This window comes from Nyctibius grandis, chromosome 5 (genome assembly GCF_013368605.1).
Source record: "Nyctibius grandis isolate bNycGra1 chromosome 5, bNycGra1.pri, whole genome shotgun sequence".
NCBI classification, from domain to species: domain Eukaryota; kingdom Metazoa; phylum Chordata; class Aves; order Nyctibiiformes; family Nyctibiidae; genus Nyctibius; species Nyctibius grandis.
The window spans coordinates 82764065-82786003 of NC_090662.1; the positions used below are offsets into that span (position 1 = coordinate 82764065).

General features: G+C 41.1%; 1 protein-coding gene across 1 annotated transcript in view; it reads left to right on the plus strand.

Annotated features, from left to right (window-relative positions):
• The window catches only part of SCUBE1 (signal peptide, CUB domain and EGF like domain containing 1), a 220210-nt gene that overhangs the window by 45464 nt on the left and 152807 nt on the right, over positions 1-21939 (plus strand). Inside the window, exon 4 of the mRNA XM_068401065.1 lies at positions 13706-13840. Within this exon, the coding sequence (XP_068257166.1) occupies positions 13706-13840 (135 nt within the window). The remainder of the gene's footprint in view (positions 1-13705; positions 13841-21939) is intronic.

A 21939-nucleotide genomic window follows, 5' to 3' on the forward strand; every position in this document is an offset into this window, starting at 1 on the left:
CATACAAATTTGAGAAACATTTAACAACCAAGAAGTCAAGCCCTACATTTCTATAAAGCTTATGAAGCCCTCAAATTAAGAATCACTTACTTTGATTCTTAGGCTGTGCTTCAGCTGATGGAGTGTAAATGTCTGCATACAAGCCATCTATCTGTACTCAACGTTGGAGTCACTAGAGAGAAATAGGTATTTTGTGTGTGTGTGTGTGACTGCCTTCACCGTCAGTGGTTGGACTCAATGATCTTAAAGGTCCTTTCCAACCAAAACTATTTTATGATTCTATGATCCTAAAGTATATATTTACTGTAGCTCAGATGAACTGCTGCCTGTTTTTTCATGGGTGCAGTCCCATGGACTTCAGTTAATCAACATCTTTGAAAATAGGATTGTTGCTATCAGAAGTTTGGAGCCCAAAATTGGAGAGTAATTTTGAAAATACATCCATGTTCACTCTGGATATCCAATGAAAATATGGAATTCTGATTGTGATTGACAGAAAGGCCTCCGATATCCAGCCCTCTCTGAAGCTAGGATCTGAACGCGCTGCTTTTTTTATCCTACTTTTTCTATTTCTGTATCTGAAAGTTTCCCCTTTCAAAAGTACTCTAATGTTTAGTCACCCCACATTAATCTTTTGAGTTCAAATGAGATATAACTTTCTTTACATGGTAATTTGCCCTGTTTGCTTCCTTAAGCCAATGTGATCTGAGAAGTACCAAAACAAGTGAGAGTATAAATCAGCGTAGGCCCAGGTTTTTTGTTAGGTATGGGGAAATAATCAAAAGTGTGGAGTAAATCTTGGTCGCTGTCAACTATGAAGTTAGATTCTCAGACTGTCATAATAAATTAAGAAACTGGGAGCTATGTGACAGCAGCATCAATCTCAGTCTCTTGTTTCTGCAAGTCTTCTTGTTGTCTGAGTCTTTTTTTTTTTTTTTTTAAATACTTAGTCCCTGGAGGAGGTAATCAATCACAGTAAAGATTTCTCTACGTGGAACACTCAGGAAAGTAAAGAATAATCAGCTTGAGTGTGAAGTTAATATGTATAAGTTAAATCAGTTAAATACCATATGGATGCTCTTATTTGATCTGATATGGCTGTAGATGGCTGTGTCTTAGTTCAGCAGAGTCAGAGTTTTATTCTGCATCCTTACTGCTTTGTATTGTTTGTGTTAATTTCGTATCTTTTGTTAATTCATCTTAACTTTCTCATAATAGCAGATTTCTAAGCGAGTGTGACCTATATTGATGTATATCTTAAGAGCAGAACTATAAAATATATTAAACTAACCAACGATTTGGGAGCCACATTGTGTTTAGCTCTTACTTAAAGCAAGGGAGAACATGTATTCACCTGAGGGTGCAGGATTTCAGCCTATAATGGGTGTGTTTACGAGCCAGATGTGTATGACATTCAAGCCTTCCCTCATGGAAAGGTGTCTTTGTCAATCCTAGACGTCCTAGTTAAAACACTGAATTCATATGGATAACAAAAAGACATCAGACAAAGTGGAGAGCAGTGAAGTCATCCAGTCTCTGATTTCAAGTATAGTCACTGTCATTATACTATGCTTAGAATGCAATCAGTTCTTGGCAGTGTTGATTTATGATAAACAGTATGATTTATACAGTCAAGAAATTGCCATCAAAAAGAATAGCTGCTGCATAATTGCTTACTGTATTAGAAAATGAAACAAAACTCTTTTCCAGTATGGATGGATACCAGATGAAAGGGTGGTAGTGAATTTCCTTGTTAAGTAGATTCCAAGGTCTCGGCTTTCTGTAGTGCCCTGCTTTTGCTGTCTAATACTTTCCATTAATTTCTGCATCTTGACGTTAACCTTTTGACTTCAGTGTGCAATGTGCAAACTTAAAAAGTTTCAATCAGACTACAGGATCAATCTAGAGGATTATTTTTACTGCTTCCGTTACCTTCTGCAGACTTTATTCCAGATCTTTCGTATCTCAAAATATTCCCTGTGTACACATTCTTTACTGGAATTGTATCAGAGCACAAGATGTAGTTTTGCATAAAAGAGAGGCAGGAAGGAACATGGACTAGTTGATGGTACCATACTTTAATATGACTTTGTGATTACTGTAGCTAACATCTAAATAATAATAATTACTCATTAATTAAAAAGTAATTAAAAAGTCACTGGACATACTTTACAAGAATGCTTATTTAGAGAACTTGGAAAGTTTAGGATTAAAGCAAAATTTATGATTAAGAGGCCTTATGGGATATGGAAAGAAATGTTTGGAAACAATTGAAATATACTTTGTTAAATAAATAAGACCGGAGTGGACATACGGTGTTGTGCTGTAGAACAGGAACAGAAGTGAGAAAAAGCTTTTCCACTCCATCATAACAGAAGAAAATTCATAGAATCATAGAATGGTTTGGGTTGGAAGGAACCCTAAAGATCATCTAGTTCCACCTCCCTGCCATGGGCAGAGAAACCTTCCACTAGACCAGGTTGCTCAAAGCCCCATCCAACCTGGCCTTGAACACTGCCAGGGAGGGGGCATCCACAACTTCTCTGGGCAACCTGTTCCAGTGTCTCACCACCCTCACAGTAAAGAATTTCTTCCTAATATCTAATCTAAATCTACCCTCTTTCAGTTTAAAACCATTCCCCCTCATCCTATCGCTACATGCCCATGTAAAAAGTCCCTCTCTGGCTTTCCTGTAGGCCCCCTTCAGATACTGGAAGGCTGCTATGAGGTCTCCCTGGAGCCTTCTCCAGGCTGAAGAGCCCCAACTCTCTCAGCCTGTCTTCATAGGAGAGGTGCTCCAGCCCTCTGATCATCTTTGTGGCCCTCCTCTGGACTCACTCCAACAGGTCCATGTCCTTCTTATGTTGGGGGCCCCAGAGCTGGACACAGAGCTCTAACTGAAGAGAAAGTTGCTACAGCAATGAGTATTAGATTATAGTACAGCCTCTTCAGCAGAGTGGTCATAGCTTAGTTAAAACAGAATAGAAGTAGAATTGAAGAATTCAAAAGAATGGGAAGATATATTTGCTGAATTTATTTAGATGGCAGTGTTACGGACATTCCTCAACAAGAGCTGGGCATCCAGAGTTCTGGGAGCCTCTAGCTTTGTGTACTCTAGGTCATATGGTAGTGTGCATACTTCCATGGGTTTTATTCCTGTCATAAGAAGAGTTGTGCAGCGAGGACAAGATTTCTGTTGCAAGACCTCACAAGCTGGCTTTACTTTGAAAGTTGTGAATCTAAAATTGTATAGTTCTTCACAGGGGAAAAAAGTGGGGTTTATTTGTTGTAGGGTACGCCATACAGTTTTTAATGCTAATTTTTTTCTTGTGTTAGCTATTTTATCAGACAACATACTACACAGCGAAAACTCATAGGTGAAATTTTTTATAATTCTTTTTGATTAAATAAGCTTGAATGGGAAGGAACTACATTTTTCTACAAGATTTTTGTCTCCTACAGAGTTTCTCCAACGTAATGTGTTTCTGAGTATACAAGCAACTTGAAATTGAGGTGATCTATTTTTGTGTATCTGAATCAACAAAAAAAATCCCTGAAGTGATTTTTTTCAAGTATTCCTAGCGTGTCTCTATCATGACCAATACAGGCTGAGAAGTTTTCTACTACTGATAACTTATACTGTTATATTAAAGTACCAGAATAATATTTTCCAGTTACATATTAGCAAATAAAGAGTAGCAATATTTCAGTATTACCTTCTGAAAAATAGTTATTGCAATTCAGTATCATGAGTATATATATTGGTATGTTTAGACTTAACTGGGGAGCTTGAATGATATCCTTTGAAAAAGTTGTGAAACTTTAATTATTTCAGTTGTTTCTTTTCAAGGCATAACTAAGAAACTGCTTCTGAAATTAGTCAGAGACGCAATAAAAATTACTAATATGACAGCAAAGAATGGGTTCCAGATCCCACTAGTGATTTATAGTGACGGGCTTGGAGCTGCACTTACAGGACAGGGAGCCAGATTTTGTCGTGAGACTTACGAATCATTTAGGGCTTGGTGATATAAGCTGCTAAGCACCCCAGTCCCAGTGCGTCAGAACTTTTACGTGCACACCAGATATGAGTCATGATATCCGCTGACTATACAAGTGCAGCTTTTTCTTTAATAGGCCTGAGACTGACTATATGCCACCGAGTGAGTGTTATTCAGTACTTTGAAAAACCTCTGAAACATCTTAGGGAAGTCTAAGAGATTTGATTTTACTCACTTTAAAAATAACTGGAAGAACTCCTCCTAACTATAAATTCAGTATCGATTAGGCTCTGAAGGGACCACAGGCTCAGGCTGTTAACGACTGCATTTTGAAAGAACGTGAAAACTCATTCTTGTGCTCTGAAATGACATGAATATCCTGGGTGTGGACTGAGTTTTGCTTTGAGTCTTTGAATTCGAAATCAGAACTCAAAGAAGAACTCTAGGAAACTGAGCTCCAAATAAAAAGATTCCAACTAGTGTTCACTTTGTAATTTCACACCGGCTACATGTCTGAGAGGGACTTCAGGGACTTCAAGTTGCAGAATGTCAGTGGACGGTCAGTCCATTTACCTTAACATGTAAATACTTTTCCCTCTGACTTAAGATTCTGTACAACCAACATCAGAGATCTTAGAGTAAAAGGTAAGACAGCTTTTAGTGGAATAAGTTGCCCATAGAAAGCTCTGCATGATTCCTGTCACTGACAGATTAACTCGTGCATGAAACACAAGGTTTTCTCTCATGTATGTGTATTTAACCTATCTGATGCAACTGCAAACCGAGCAGATGTGTTAACTTCATATATTGGACGCTGATAACAGAAGACCATGATTCTGAAGTACTTTGATTTTAGAAAAAATGCACACTGTTATATAGCTGTGTTAGAAATTTATTTATGTGTTCCCAGGTGCTAGTGAAAAGAATATACAGCTCTGGTGAATTTCATGGGGAAGGTGGGGAGGAGGCGGTTGTTTGTTCTGATTTATTTTGGGTTATTTGTTTGTTTATTTTGGCTTTACACTACTATGCCAGCTCCAAGCTTATTAAATTCATCCCTTCTTTACATAGTTATGACGTTCCTTAAGTCAGGTTTTTTGACCACTGTTGCTTTTCATTGATAATTCCCAGCACTCTTACTAATCAAGGCAATGCTGATCTCTGTAAGAGATGCGTGTGGCTGATGGTGTTCATCTGTTGAGTTGCATGGCACTAACACAATTCACTGCAGCTTACACGTACTAATGGGCGGCTACTGCTTAGCTGGTGCACAGGTGTCCAGCTGTTTTCTAAGGATGTTTTCATAAAAAACAGGTAGTCAAAACAAACCAACCAGCCAATCCAGCTTGTACTGTGTAACACAGCACAACTGGGTTGAGTGGTAAGCCAGTATTGCCGTTCCATATTAAAAAAGAAATGAATGTTTACTGTAAGATCTTGAATATCTTTCAGGTATTTCTGTGGAGAGAAATCGCAGAAAATATTTGTTCTAAATACTGCTTTTTGTGTTACTCACGTTTAGGAGTGTGGAAATGCTGAACTAGTTTCCCCAGTGGCATAAATGCCCATTTGCCCAGACATTTTTTGCCAAATGAAGCATTAATTCACTGAAAATGTACCCACTGAAGCTATTCAGAGACTGAGGTTGCATTTACAAAATACTTTTCACCAATGGAGACGCTTTCAGGAAAATTTAATTGTTTTGATATGACCTACAGGAGCAATTTCAGCACTTCCAAAACATTTTCAGCATTTTCCTGTTTCCCAAAAGTTTAATGCATAGATACGTGCCTAACTAAGCCAGTGTTTCGCAATTCCTGATAGAGTTCTCTTTTCAGTGTGTTGAAGGCTGTGCTTCAGACTCTCCTGTTTCTTCCACTTTTCATGGACCTCAAATATTATCGATATCAAAAGTGAGAATCGATATCGATATCAAAAGTGAGAATGACTTCATAGCCTACTGGATGCTGCAATGCTTAGTTTAAAATATCTCATCTGAATCTAGGGAGTCCCCTAACTGTGTGATAGATAACAAAGAAAATAACGAATCTAGCCATTTCCTTGGCTTTTATTACCAGAGCTCAGGAACAAAATGCTTCATGTTGTATAGATCTGGAAAATGTTACCAACTTGAAATGAAAATCTTGTTTCATTTTTCATGTTAAGTTATATGCTTTGTTTGACCTACAGCAAAATATTTTTCATTTTTGTAAGAAAAAATAAAAACAAAAAAACATGCAGTTTTGAGTTAACTCAAACTAGATTTTTCTGATCCTGGCAGGGTCTATAAGTAGATGTAAAAGGAAGCAGGTATAAGCAGTAGATGCCTTGGAAGAAAGATATAGAATACTGCTTCAGTTGAGCCTGCAACAGTTAATGATGCTCCAGACAAAGCCCAGTGGTAAGACAAAGTAAGGGACGTTATGATGATAGTCTGGATAATTTACTCAACTTGTCCCAAATTTTTCCTTCAGTTGATCAGAACTGCTGCTTGTTTGCATCTTTAATTAACTTCCCTCCTTCTGGTTTATGGAGGATTGTTAATCCAGCATTGCAACTTGGAGTGCCCTATATGCAGCTACACGTCAGTGGGAACCGCAAGTTTATTGCTAATGCAGCTGGGGCTGTCCAAGCCTCACAGTAAGAGCCTCATGCCAAGCTGGAGGCTGCTGGCATTCCCTAGACAGTGGCACTGTAGATGAAAAGAAGCAGGATCAAATTCATACCAAATTGTTTTAAAGCCATGTATCAGAAGAATGGGTAATATTAAAAAATAATTGATTGGGGACTTCGGTGTGTTTAGGCACTGTTGTCAGGAGGCCATCACGTATATGTGTCTGTCTAAAAAATAACATGATTACCAAGTGAAAGGATAGAAGCTACAACTAACGTCATTTAAGGGGCTTGGTTGTTTATTTTGAAAATGCTAAAAGCTGTGAAAAGGGTTTTGGTGTCTTAAAAGGATAGACAGTGGTGCCCAGTTGTTTAAGAAAGGAATAAACAAGTGACGTCAAGAGACCTGAACTCAATGCAACATTCGTGCAATGTCCGTGGGGCTGTTTACTTCAGCTCAGCAAATGGGCAGGCATCATGTGCAGCAGAGATGAGCTGCATTAAGTGAATATTTCCTATGCTATACATAGCAAAGAAGTCTGTTGCAGCCGCATTTACACTGTGTTTGTGTAGTGTGCAACTTCAGGAATTCCACCGTGTGTCACAAAATAGCTACAGAAAAAAGATTTTAAGCATTCCTTTTCAAGTTGCGCACATCTATAACTGTGCAGACAAACAAGAAGCCTAGGCAGTGAGTGTTGAGGTGACAGGTGACTGCAGCCCATTAAGAGGTGGGATTCTCTGGGACAGATCATGGGTATCATTTTAGGTGTTTTATCCTTGTACGTAAGAAAAGAGTAGTTCGAGGGATCAATTCATTGTTCATTTTAGAATTATTTTAGTATTCATCATCCAAGAGCATCCTTGTGATTAGTACTTCATGTTTCTCTTCTGTAAAATGTGCTTTATTTTTCAGGGAAAGGTAATTTTTCACACTTTTTGGTTTTTTTTAATGTCTACTTCACTAAACATTCACTGCTGTAGGATCTGGTTTTTTGCAAGCGGATCTTTTCTCAGCAAGGGCTCTAGTGAAGATTTCTGCAGCTGTGGTAGTGAATGAAGTACTGGATTTAAGGGTGTGGTGTTCTTTTTCGTTTTCTTCACCATATTTTTCAATTTCTGAAAGGGGACAAAAAGCAGAATTCTGGCCTTATGTGCAAATAGGAGAAAATTTGGGCCACGCTTTTGAATTCTTTGTGAAGTCAGATTTCAGATCTCCTGGAGACAGGAATGCTGTGTACGTAGGTAGAGGTGTCTTTCTTCTAATATTTCCCTTTGTATGCTCATATAAAGTTGGTCTAAGAAAGATGGTTTAGCAGTTATTACAATTAGCAATGATTGCTGTTTCCATGTCCCCCTCAGCTGATGCAATGTATCACCCTCCCTACCTTGACAGCATGTCACTACTTGTATGACCATTCCAGCAGGAACACCTGCCTACAACCTCTAATCTGATACCACTTGCTTCACTCCTACATGCCAGATTTACTCTTTGGGTTTCCACAGCTATCTTGAAATCAGATCTTCCAAGACACCCACTCCAATAGAGCATCATGGTACTTGGAGGGAATGGAATGGAGAAGTGAGAAGAATATGTGCCAAATGTTGCTGTCATTAAGGTTAACTTCTATAAATGAGTTTTTGTTTTTTTAAAACTTTTTGTTTTAAACATGATCTACTGTGAAGTAATTCGAGTTGTCTCTTTAATTATGATATTCGTGTATTGCTGTGCTTCAGGGCTCAAAATAGATGAGGTAGACAGTACGAGGCTGAGGGGGATTTTTAAGATCAAGAAAGATGCAGAAAAGGCAAGTAGGGAATGAATATTTACTGTTTCTCACAATAATGGGATTAGGGGGCATTCATTCAGACTATGAAGCAGCATGTTTGAAATAAACAAAAGAATGTCTTTTTTTATGTAACCCATAATTAAATTGCACAAGTAATTGCCCCATCATGTTGGGTTCAGAAGAGATTAAACAAATTCATACAGGAAAGATCCAGCAGTGACAATGGTCTAGCAAGTGATTTGGGAAGGTTAATAGCTACATGAATGCTGAAAGCTGGGAGAGCATGCCAGCAATGGTTCTGTCCCATCTCTACAGTCTTCTCCTGAGTATCAGCTACAGGGCAGTGTCAAAGAGAGCATGCTGGGCTAGATGTTCTTTTTTTGTAAGAATAACTATGACTATACTAAATCCAGGAATGTGATTTTTTTTTTTAATGAGACTTTCAGCCAGCTTTCTGACTAGAAATATTCAGAGTATAATGATTTTAAAATTCCAGAATCAGGCACTCATATTTTCTAAGTTTGCTAATCATTTCTCTTACAAATACAAGATATCCTCAGTGGTGTTTTGTTACTGACATTTGAGGAAAGTCTGCAGTATTACTATCTCTCTATCACGATGTTCTGCACTGGTAAAATAGGCATCTTAGAGAAATCTTCCAAAAGTTTCAAAGAGTAGCTTAGAGAAAAACTAGCACGATCAGCTTCCTGGATCACAAGTCAGAGTCACAGAATCAAAAGTCCTGTTTTCAGAAGTCTCCGAAGAACCTTAATGCTATACTAAGTGAATTGCACTGTGGCCCCCAAATGCCACAGTGGAGGCTTTGAGGATGAGATTCAGGTTTCTTCGGGGCTTAAGTGCTTATGAAAATGCTGGCATGAAAGAAAAATGTCAGAAGGAAGGAAGAGAAGATCATGGGAGGAAGTGGACAGTGGACATACTGTTCTGGACATTTACTCTGTGTAGTGTTTCCACTTTTATATCTTCCTGCTTGTGGTTTTGGTTTCAGGTACCCTTAGCAGACCTTTCTTTCTCAATGGTATCCAAACAGGACACTTGATCAGAATAGTTTCTTTAGGCCAAATACTGCAGGAAGCTTTGAGCCAGATCAGGGTGAAATACCAGTGGAGCTAGTTTTAAAACTTCATCAGATAAATTAAATGAGAAACTGAAAGCATTTGTTTATTTAATAAATAAAACATCCATCTTTATCAACTGTAATGTTTCCTACCCTTTGATACTGTTCCACACTACCGATCTCTAGAGGACCTTGTCTTAACAAAATACAAAACACAAGTTTGATTATGTGAAGGCAGTGGGCCAAAAAGCTAGAGGTCTTATGCAAATTTGCAAATTCAGATATGCATTAATTTGCATAATACTTCTGATAGATAGATATATCTATATATGTATGTATGTATACATGCATCCATTATCTCTCCTTCTCTTTTGAAAGATAATTCTCCTTTCCCAGCCTCTCCCTGAGCTGGCTCTTCCCTTATTCCTGGTTGTCCTTGATGATGACTGGCCAATTTGAAGTCCAGGCCCTCATCCCCCTGGAAACTTAGATTTGTCACTCTGGTCTAAACTCTGTGTAAGCAATTCGAGCACTTGTGCTGATGGTCATCTTAGCTATTTATTTGTGCTGGTAATGAGTAGTTAAAGGCTGTGGAAACTGAGTTATTTCTAGATGCTTCCATCAGGGATTATCTTTGGTAGATGTAATCACAGGACTGTTCTTTGTGATGAGTGTTACAGAGAATGGCTTAAGGACATATATTCACTTTCCCCTAGTTTTTCCTCCTCTTTTTGAGGATGAGGGTTGGAGCAGCCATGTGAGATAACTATCTGAGCTCAGCTCAGGTGAGAACCTTTTTCCATCTTTTTGTGAGTTCAGATTGTGTTGGGTTGCTGAAACCTTGCTCCAGCTTCCACCCTGGGATCATCAGTAGGATTTTGAGGCTCAGCTCTCCCATAAGCAGTGGATAATGTACTCTAGGAATCAGCACACTGTCAGGTGGTGAGGCCAAGCTGGATGAAAGAACTTTTGCCAGGTAAGGAGCCTAGGAAATGGATTTGAGTTTCCATACGCCAGTTTAAAAGAAGGGAGACCTGCACCTGCTGCCTTGGGGCTGCCGTCCTCAGGGAGACAACCCTGGTCCTGGGTAAGATGACCAGTGGTCGCTGATTTTGTGCAAAAGGTTGCCAAGGAAGACATGTCTGTTTGCTCTAAAAAAAATAACTCCTTTTTATAAAGAGTAGAGTAATAAAGAAAGTGAGCTTTGTATTTGTGCTCAATAAATTTAAAAGTTTTTAAAATGGGTTTAGTTGGGGCTTAGAGTAGATGTTTGAGTGAAGAGATTTTACACCATAAGTGACTTTTTTTCCTGTATCTAGAGTTAGGCCCTGGGGTGCAGCTCTCCAGCAGGTGTAAACTGTCATACAGAGTGGCAACAGCTAAAGCTCCTGAGGATCCACCCTCAGTTTTTCAAAACAGTCAACAGCCCAGTTTGACATGTAGAGCCTCCAAAAATGGAGCCAAAAGAGCTTTACTGAAAACCTGGCTACTTATTTTGGCATTTATGTGGAACTTAATCTCTAGAAAATCTGGTCCAAAATGCAATCTCACATACGCTGCATTACCAATGTTTACACGTTCAGCTGGGTAACTTGAGCTGCATTGAACAAGAGTTGCACAAACAATGAAAGAAAGAAAAAGCCCCTTTGGCAGCTATTTCATTTGTAAGCTTTGTAAGCTTTCAGATATGTGAAGGAATTATTCTGCCAGATCTACCAGAGTTTGAGCTCTTTGGAGTCAATGGAGTTCTCTCTTCTAACTTCAGAAGACTTTTTTACCCCATTCTCTAAACTGGCTTACTAATAGGCTGATCATAACGTGACTTTATTGGAAAGAAAGTTTACCAAGTAAATAATTGAGTAAATATTTTCTGGGCAGCCATGTCCAACAGATTGCTTGGTTTGGTACTATAAGCAGTACTGCCTTTTAAGACTGCAGTAATACAGAGTGCTCCAAAAAACCTGACCCTAGTAGGATTGAGGCCTGAGAAGAGAAAATGTTAATCCTACACTACCAGGCCAAGATTTATTGGAAGGCATGTAGTATGGAGATAGAGATATAGTTGTCCTAGATCCCAGCTGCTCCCTTTCTTCAGCTCCCTCTCTTCATAAATGCATATTAAAATAATTTTGAGGCAAGTAACTGAAAACAATTAGAAGAAATTCCTCATGGTAAGACTTTTTAAAGAGTTTAAATTGTAATAACTTTTATTCCAGCATATGGATTTAGGGCTTGGTGATAAATTGAGCTCTTTACGGAAGTGGTAAATCACCAGCATTTGCTATCAAAAACAGAAAAAAATGTTTTTAAATCATTGCATTTGTTTCAGATTATTCATTAGAGCTGGAAGGCAACTGTTCAAGTTGCTTTGTGATACCATAAACAGAAAGCTGGCAAGGCCGCATACTTTATAGCAAAATTTTGGGGTTTGTACATGTACCACCTGAGACTTTTTCCTTCAGTAAGTGTTCAACTAATCTTCCAGAGAGGAGGATCTAGATTCCAGTGTACTGTTTTGAAGGAACAAGTTTGAGTTGGCAGTAACAGGGCAGCAAGGCGTGCTGACTCACAGAGGAAGGGTCTCACAAAGTTGTCTTTCCTTTCTCACAGACTTATCTTTCGTTCTTATACTGCAGTAGGCAAGGGAAGTCTTCACTTCTTTTCCTATGCCCTCCCAAACTGCTCTGATGGGGTTATCAAAAGGTTCAAACCCCCAAACTGCTCTGATGGGGTTATCAAAAAGTTCAAACCTGGAAGAGAGTAAGAACTGAGGATTGGGAGGATTTTGATACAGAAGATTTGAGGCAATAGTACTTAACATTTCCTGGTGAATAAAAAAAGGAGAATGACTGTCTACACGCTTGCACTGTAGTTCAAGAAAGGAGGAGACTGCCTGGTTTCCCTGGGTACTGCTGTAATTACCCTAGAGCTTTTTTTCTCTGTGAGAGAGAGCTACAATTTATGTCCTATGAACTGCAGGCAGCGCACCAGCACGAAGAGCAATAGCAGGCTTAGCCGAGCAAGCTACTGGAACTAGACGGTGTTCCTGCGTTAGTTACCGGCTGAGTTTCTCCAGCATTTCAGAGCTTCCTGGCCTTGCCTGCAAGAGTACTGGCAAAAGCAGCTTGGTTTTATCTTAGTGTATTGTGGTCAGTCCTGGAGGAATTAATTTCTGCAGGAGCTGTGACAGCTCCTCTGAGGGTTTGAATGTTGTAGATCATTCAGCTTTGTTGTGTTTTTTCCCCCTCCAAAAATAAAACGAAAGCAAAACACACACCAACTGATTTGCTGACATGTTGGCACATACTGTGAAATAACTAACTGGTTGCAGAGTCTCCATAAAAAAGGAAAGCATGAATTTTTCAGGTGGCAGGTTGCTTTTATCCAAAGGAAAAAAACAGAAAATGGATATGATATACCTTTTATGAGCAAAACAAGAGAGTTGCAAGGTTGAATGTGGGTCAGATATCTTTTAGTGGCAGTGGTTTCCCAATGCTGAAACATACGTCTCTGTTACACAACAGCATAGAAACTTTTATGCCAAAGAGAGGTGATGGGGGGTAGGCAGGGACCCTCAAAACAGCCAGTAGCTAATGCTGCCTTTGTGGTTTTATATATTTGCCTATTAAAATGACAATACAGACATGGAACATTTAGATTTAAGAAGCGTTCTTTTCATTAAACAACATTAAACAAACTAAAAAAGTAGGGGGTTATGACTCCAGTAATTGAAACATGCTGTTCTGTTCAAGACCAGAACTCTATAAAGACTCTTTTCACCCAGTAATGCCCTTTGTGTTTGCCTGCTACCCCTGCTAGAAATTACTGTAGGCCTGAAGTATGTCTTTCCAAGTGGAGTGGGAATGACAGAGTGCAACACCACACTTGGCAGATGGGGTCACAGCCTTTTTAGGACGTTAACATTCATTGTGCTTTGGAAATGAATTTGCAGCTCAGAATGCATGGAGACTTAGCTGGGCTCCCCTCCCCACTGTTTTTTTATGTTTTTTTTATGTTTTTTTTATGTTTTTTTTATGTTAACTTTAAACCTAGGATGCAGAAAAAAGAATTAGATGGGTTGATTTGGATTAACTCTGATGGGGTTCGGGTAGTTTTCATTAGTTTAATTTACAGTGTGCCTTTTTGTGGATTCCTTGCTCTTCTAGATGTATATTCTGAATCTGTACATTATCTTGCATTTCTTTTTTCCTTCTCTCTTCTAGATGTTGATGAGTGTCAGGATAACAATGGAGGGTGCCAGCAGATTTGTGTAAATACTATGGGCAGCTATGAATGTCAGTGCAAAGAGGGCTTTTTTCTGAGTGATAACCAGCATACCTGCATTCATCGCTCCATTGGTAAGTTTTCAGTGTGTTAATATTGCTCTTTAGAATAACTGTGTTCAATCAGAAATGCAGAAACTGGGAGTATTTCTTTTATCCCCAGAGGTCCCAAAGTCATTTCACTGGTTAGTTGAAATTGATTGATTCCTGTGCTACCAGACTTGTAGCAGAGCCATAAATAAGACAGAGGAAAAGGCTTTAGTTTGACATAGAAATTATACTTGGTTCAAACAGCAGGCTCTTCGCTCAGGCGGAGGCAGATTTTCAAATGGCAGCTTTCTGCTTCTGAGTTTCCAAGACTTAAAAATTTCTCGTCTGTTTATTGTATAATAGTTCACCTGTCGTCCACCTTAGAGAGTGTGGTATCTTAAATCAAAATGAATAGCTTGTTGCTTCTGAAAGTTATACAGGTTATGGGTTTTTGCCAGTCATGTGACTCATGACATCAGTCCTTGCAGACTGATGATGGCTGATACTATATTGACACAGCATTTTTCTTTGGTTCAGTACCCTGTCGAGGGTGGACTGGAAAACTGCTGCTCTGTTGCCTGTGCACTAGCAGTAGAAATAAGGAATCCCTGCAAAATTGTGATCCTTGTCTGCTGCTGATTTTGACTAGAATAAGCAGCTCTCCCTTTTCTATACATGTCAGACATGGAAGACAAGTTTGAGTGGAAAGGGACAAAAGAAAACAGTATAGCTATAAATCTTTGCAATTAAGTGGACTCTTTATGTGTTCATTCAGACTTCTGGTGACCCTGGCAGCAATGGGAATATATGCTAGCAAACTCATTTACCAGTAGGCAATACAGAATGACAAAGTAGCAGGATGAGTCTGGTGATCAACAGTGTAAGCACGCTGTAAATTTCAACAAGCTACACAAATGGTTCTGAACTATTTTAAGTCACTGAAATTAATCAGAAAATCCTACTCAAACATAGAGTATGAATTTAGTGACTCTGTTGACAAGAAAGCAAAACATTGTAGCATCTCAGAAATGTAAATTTATTTCTGGCACTGTGTGTCTGCTTACACGGAATTGTAAAGACAAGTAGTAATTTTGATTTTCAGAAATGTGAATCTCCAGAATATATTCACAGGTCCACTTTTTAGCATGATTGTTAAGTTTTAAGCCATTGAGGTATTTCAATTATGACAAGAACATACAATTAAGCTCCGTCAACCACTGCATTTTAAAGGTTGTTATCTAATAGGTTTTTAGCCATTCTTTTCAACACAAATTGTTCAAATTTCTGTCCAGCATAAAGTAACCCTGACACAAAGATATCCAACAGAGCAAGGAATAGTAGCTGGAGGCTTAATGAAAACCACTTGCAGAGTATTGTGATACAATCATTATTTCAATTTGCACATTATAAAAATTCCCAGCTGTAATAAAAGAGAATTTAGTTATCTGAGATGGAAACTAATGAAATAAATGAAAAATGAGACTCTAAAGACAAAAGTTTCTTCTAAGGAATAGATTTATTGAGGGAAAAGGGTAAGTTTTCATGGCAAAGAGGATTCCTAGTTTGCCAGAAGGACTGGGGGACTGGATTTGAAGGTTGACTGCTGTATGCACAAAATAAATATGCATGGGAATAATAGATTTGTGTTAACTTATTTACAAAGAAAATGTCATGTAAGCCATGAAAGTTTAATTTGAAGCAACGTCTTCAAATTATTTTACATCTGAAAGAAACAAGCAACCCACCAAAGAGACCAATGGTGATTGCAAAGTGTTTTATGAACAAATGATTTGTAGCTTCTCAAAAATAAAGTGCCAATTTACAATAACAGCAAACATTACACTGTAGTGCCGTGATCCCCCAGACAAATACATTGCGTGAGTATGCTGGAGGAAGGAAGTGAAATGAAATGATCTGTTTCAGTTGTCAGAGGTGACTGAACTGCAAATAGTAAACATGCATGGTGAGAAAGTAAATGGCTTTTTTAATATCTGTGTTTACTCACTTTCATCTGTCTCACTTGTAAGCGCCGCTACAGCAGCTGTTGGAATGCAAAAATACGCATCAACATATTTAGCCAGAATTGTGCCTAGGGCTAGATTGTGTCTATACCTCTGTTGGTAAACAAGGCTGAAGTGGACAAAGGCACACCACACAGCTAACATTGCAATCCAAACACAAAGGCGCTGACTTGCCAAAGCCCTTTAGCAAGCTTGTTGACTTTGAGCATAATAAGATCCATTAATTGCAGTGGGATTACTTTTCTGTCTCTGAAAAATGCATGTGCAGTCACAGAGTCTTGGTGTCCTTGACATTACCTTAAGTCTTTTCAAGGACTCAGCTAGTTTAAAACAATCAGCTACAAGGTTCTTCATGCAGTTCACTACCACCTTTTCCCTCCTGTTTTCAAATGCCTTGGGAAAAAGGGAGTAGCATTGCAAGGTGCTTAGGACGTACTTGGAGTTGGGATGAGGTCGGAATGGAGGGACCAGTGTCAAGCCTAAGCAATGCCCTGTCTGCAGGCCCAGGTTACCTGCCTTGGCCATCAGCAAGGTTGGTCCTGATCACATGCTCTGAGCTTATCAGCACATTCAAGTGATGTGGTAGTTTCAGAGTTGAAAAAGGGCATTGGATAGTCTCTTGGGGGTTGAGCAGAGGAAGGAATATGTCCCTTTTTGCACTAACCAGCCAAGGGAAAGTTGTCTTCTGGTGTGAGGCACCCTCCTTAAAATTGTCGTCTGCTGTGTGAATTTCCTCAGCTTCCAGAGATGCGCTGTGCTTGTCCCAATGTTTTGGGGGTGTATTGTACCACGGTGCTCCTACCCACAAGCTGTGGTTAAAAGCCACGCTGGAGTTCGTAGTGGGGGCTTTTAATATCATCCTTGTGTCCCAAATGACATGTTTGCTTGCCGTTTAGAAGTGTTCTTATTATTTCCTGTGGACGAAAAGGATTAATGATCCACAGAGAAATATGAATTTTATACCAATGGGAGGCCAGGCTGACATTAAAGTCAGGGCAAACCCTGATTTCCCAGTATTTGCTTTATTTCACTGTCTTCATTATAGGCCTGCTGATTTCTTCTGTTTAGTCTCAGTATCTTTTGGGAGGATATTATGCCCAGCACAACTTACCTCATTTATTTTTGCATAAAACTTAATTTCCCTTTCCTGAGTCCGATTTCAGGGCTAGTTTACTCACAATAATGATGACAACAACAGAGAGAGAGAATTGGAGGGAGAACGGATTGTAAAAGATAGGGAGAACTTAACAGTTGTTTATCTTAGTATATCTTAATTGCAATAATAGGTGTGAACACTGTGAATTATACCAGAGACATGTTTGTGTTTGTTTCCTCATGTCTTAAAAAGAAACGAGAATAAAACAGCTGTTACTGTATCATCTCCAGCTCCAGAGGGAGCATGTGTTTAATAAATGTGGAGATTAGTATCATAAACTACAGCTGTGACTGAGTCAGGTGAGTGGGTTACGGCACGTTTTCCCTTAATTTGATGGTAAGCCAAAAGCCCCAATTCAGCAAAGCCTCTGGGCCCATCCTTAAAGTTCTAGTGATATCAAAGTTGGTTAAAAATCTGAATTGGGCCTAAAAAGCATCAAAATAGACAGAGTTTAGCTGTACGCCTGTAACTCTGCTCAAGTTCAGAATGATCAGAATGAAGGGTACGGTATGTCCCGTTTGCATTACAACTATAAAAGATACTGTTGTCAGGAGCCCTGGCTACAAACTGCCTCGCCAACTAAAATTCTCAGCTGAAGCGGTATAGAAAGCCATTGCTGTCCCACCTCCAGAGGGTAAGTCTTCTAAAGCACAAAGGGTGTTTGCTTACAAGCCAGATACTTCAGGAGTTCTGTGCCTAGGAAGGCTTACACCATTTTAATTTCCATCCCCTGAATGTCTACCTAAAGCATAGTTATATTAATGGTCTTGTATCTGCTAATCATTCACTGCCAATGTTTTTATACAGCTAGTGCCAAGTAGACTAAAAAGGCAGGTGCAATTAGGAGTGGTAATTGTAAGAGGAGACAAGAAGAGGTGGAGAAGTACCAGGCTACAGAAGGCTGGAAATTATGATGGTCTGGTCAAACAGTGGAAAAGCTTTTTACACGGTTGTCACCGTCATTTTCAAGCTTGTTAAAAAAACATTTGGCAAGGAAATGCTTTTTCACTTCCCCTTATCCCATTAGCCTTATTTTCTTAGCAGCATTAGGGAGTTTGACATACAGTCCAACTACCACAATTTAGCAAATTACTGTGCTACAAACAGAGTCTCAAAACCAACTTGTCTCTTCCTGCACTAAAAGTGTAACAGTTTAGTCCCAGAGGAAAGAGAAACATGCTAAGCCAGGTTGTCTTGCATTTGTCATGGGCTCAGTGGGCTTATGAAGTGGCTTACCATGCTTGTGCTAATACATAGTAACTTGTTAAAGTTGATTATATGTTTAAACCCTTGTTAATTTTGCAGTAGTAGCATAGGAGTCCTTCAGTCATCTGACCTCAAACTACCAAGTTTCTTTTTGTTCTGAGGATTATCAGGGATATCACCAGGCAACTCCCCAACCTGGTGAAGGCCACAGACTACTACCCCCTGCTCATCTTCCAGACAGGTGGGGAAGCAGCTGCATCCCGTAGTCTGAGGGGAATGAAGAAAGACTACAAGGCCCTAGGACGGTTGGTGAAAGAGTCTGGGGCGCAAGTTGTTTTCTCCTCCCTCCTTCCATTTTCAGGTGATGACGTGGGATGGAACAGTAGGATTCTCTCTATTAACGCCTGGCTACGAGACTGGTGCTACAGGCAGGGCTTTGGGTTCTTTGATAATGGCTGGTTTTATAAGGCAACAGGCGTGACAGTGATACATGGGAAAGGTTTATGTCGTAGGGGCAAAAGGGTTCTGGGACAGGAATTAGCAGGGCTCATTCGGAGAGCTTTAAACTAGATTCGAAGGGGGATGGGGTGGTAGCTGGGCTTGCACCACTGGGGCAATGCTCTAGTGTTGAGGTAGACCAGGAGGCTCCCTATCCCCCTGGGGTGAAGTCAGGGGGTGAATCTGGGATGAAATCGGTGTGCCCAGCTCGCTCCCTGAAATGCCTGTACACCAATGCACGCAGCATGGGGAATAAGCAGGAGGAGTTAGAAATCCATGTTCGGTCGGGGGGCTATGATCTAGTGGCAATTACAGAGACTTGGTGGGACGCCTCGCATGACTGGAATGTGGTCATGGATGGCTATGTCCTGTTCAGGAAAGACAGGCCGCTAAGGAGAGGTGGTGGAGTTGCTCTTTATGTGAGTGAGCAGCTAGATTGTATTGAGTTCTGTCCAGAGGCAGATCAGGAGCGAGTTGAGAGTTTGTGGGTGCGAATTAAGGGGCAGGCTGGCAGGGGTGATACTGTTGTGGGTGTCTATTACAGGCCACCGGATCAGGATGAGGAGGGTGATGAGGCCTTCTACAGGCAGCTGAGAGCAGTCTCGCAATTACAGGGCCTGGTTGTTGTGGGGGATTTCAACTACCCTGATATTTGCTGGGAGGCCTACTCAGCCAGCCATCCCCAGTCCAGGAGGTTCCTCCAGTGCATTGATGCTAACTTTCTGATGCAAATGGTGGATGAGCCAACTAGGAGAGGAGCGCTGCTGGATCTGATCCTCACTAACAAAGAGGGTCTGGTTGAAGAGGTGAAGGTTGAGGGCAGCCTTGGTTGTAGCGACCATGAGATGGTAGAGTTCAGGATCTCATGTGGCAGGAACAGAATAGCTAGCAGAATCACAACCCTGAACTTCAGGAGGGCCAACTTTGGCCTTTTTAAGCAATTGCTAGGGGAAATCCCATGGGACAGGGTACTAGAAGGTAAGGGGGCCCAAGATAGTTGGTTAGCGTTCAAGGACTGCTTCTTCCGAGCTCAAGATCAGAGCATCCCAACAAGTAGGAAGTCCAGGAAGGGGACCAAGAGACCTGCATGGTTGAACAGGGAACTGCTGGGCAAACTCAAGTGGAAGAAGAAGGTGTACAGATCGTGGAAGGAGGGGCTGGCCACTTGGGAGGAATATAAGTCTGTTGTCAGAGGATGTAGGGAGGCAACTAGGAAAGCTAAGGCCTCCTTGGAATTAAACCTTGCAAGAGAGGTCAAGGACAACAGAAAGGGCTTCTTCAAATACATTGCAGGTAAAGCCAACACTAGAGGCAATGTAGGCCCACTGATGAATGAGGTGGGGGTCCTGGAGACAGAGGATAAAAAGAAGGCGGAGTTACTGAATGCCTTCTTTGCCTCTGTCTATACTGTTGGAGGCTGTCCTGAGGAGCCCTGGACCCCTGCGGCCTCAGAAGAAGTCAGGATAGAGGAGGAATCTGTCTTGGTTGATGAGGGCTGGGTCAGGGACCAATTAAGCAACCTGGATGTCCATAAATCCATGGGCCCTGATGGGATGCACCCGCGGGTGCTGAGGGAGCTGGCGGAAGTCATCGCTAGGCCACTCTCCATCATCTTTGCTAAGTCGTGGGCAATGGGAGAGGTGCCTGAGGACTGGAGGAAAGCGAATGTCACTCCAGTCTTCAAAAAGGGCAGGAAGGAGGACCCGGGTAACTATAGACCGGTCAGCCTCACCTCCATCCCCGGAAAGGTGATGGAGCAACTTGTCCTTGGTGCTGTCTCTAGGCACATCAAGGATAGGGGAATCATTAGGGGCACTCAGCATGGCTTCACCAACGGGAAGTCTTGCTCAACCAACTTGATAGCCTTTTATGAGGATGTTACCCGGTGGATAGATGATGGTAAAGCTGTGGATGTGGTCTATCTCGATTTCAGTAAAGCGTTTGACACGGTCTCCCACAGCATCCTTGCAGCTAAACTGGGGAAGTGTGGTCTGGATGATCGGGTAGTGAGGTGGATTGTAAACTGGCTGAAGGAAAGAAGCCAGAGAGTAGTGGTCAGCGGGACAGAGTCCAGTTGGAGGTCTGTGTCTAGCGGAGTCCCGCAAGGGTCGGTTCTGGGACCAGTTCTATTCAATATATTCATTAATGACTTGGATGAGGGATTAGAGTGCGCTGTCAGCAAGTTCGCTGATGACACAAAACTGGGAGGAGTGGCTGACACACCGGAAGGCTGCGCAGCCATTCAGAGAGACCTGGACAGGCTGGAGAGTTGGGCGGGGAGAAATTTAATGAAATATAACAAGGGCAAGTGTAGAGTCCTGCATCTGGGCAAGAATAACCCCATGTACCAGTACAAGTTGGGGACAGAGCTGTTGGAGACCAGCGTAGGGGAAAGGGACCTGGGGGTCCTAGTGGACAGCAGCATGACCATGAGCCAGCAGTGTGCCCTTGTGGCCAAGAAGGCCAATGGCATCCTGGGGTGTATTAGAAGGGGTGTGGTCAGCAGGTCAAGAGAGGTTCTCCTCCCCCTCTACTCTGCCCTGGTGAGGCCGCATCTGGAGTATTGTGTCCAGTTCTGGGCCCCTCAGTTCAAGAAGGACAGGGAACTGCTAGAGAGAGTCCAGCGCAGAGCCACGAAGATGATTAAGGGGGTGGAACATCTCCCTTATGAGGAGAGGCTGAGGGAGCTGGGTCTCTTTAGCTTAGAGAAGAGGAGACTGAGGGGTGACCTCATTAATGTTTATAAATATGTAAAGGGCAAGTGTCAAGAGGATGGAGCCAGGCTCTTCTCAGTGACATCCCTTGACAGGACAAGGGGCAATGGGTGCAAGCTGGAGCACAGGAGGTTCCACTTAAATTTGAGGAAAAACTTCTTTACTGTAAGGGTGACCGAACACTGGAACAGGCTGCCCAGAGAGGTTGTGGAGTCTCCTTCTCTGGAGACATTCAAAACCCGCCTGGACGCGTTCCTGTGTGATATGGTCTAGGCAATCCTGCCCCGGCAGGGGGATTGGACTAGATGATCTTTCGAGGTCCCTTCCAATCCCTAACATTCTGTGATTCTGTGATTCTGTGATTATAAAACCACCTTTGTTTAATTTTTTCATTCCTGCTTTCCATGATTTATTTTTATTCCTTACCTCTTTTCTTAGTTCAATGCAATTTTATAGTGATAGAATAATGTGTTAGGACTCCCTGAGAGGAAGCGTGATCCCCAGTCAGTGCAGCAAAGGTTACAGGTTGGGATTCTGGACTTTATTCCC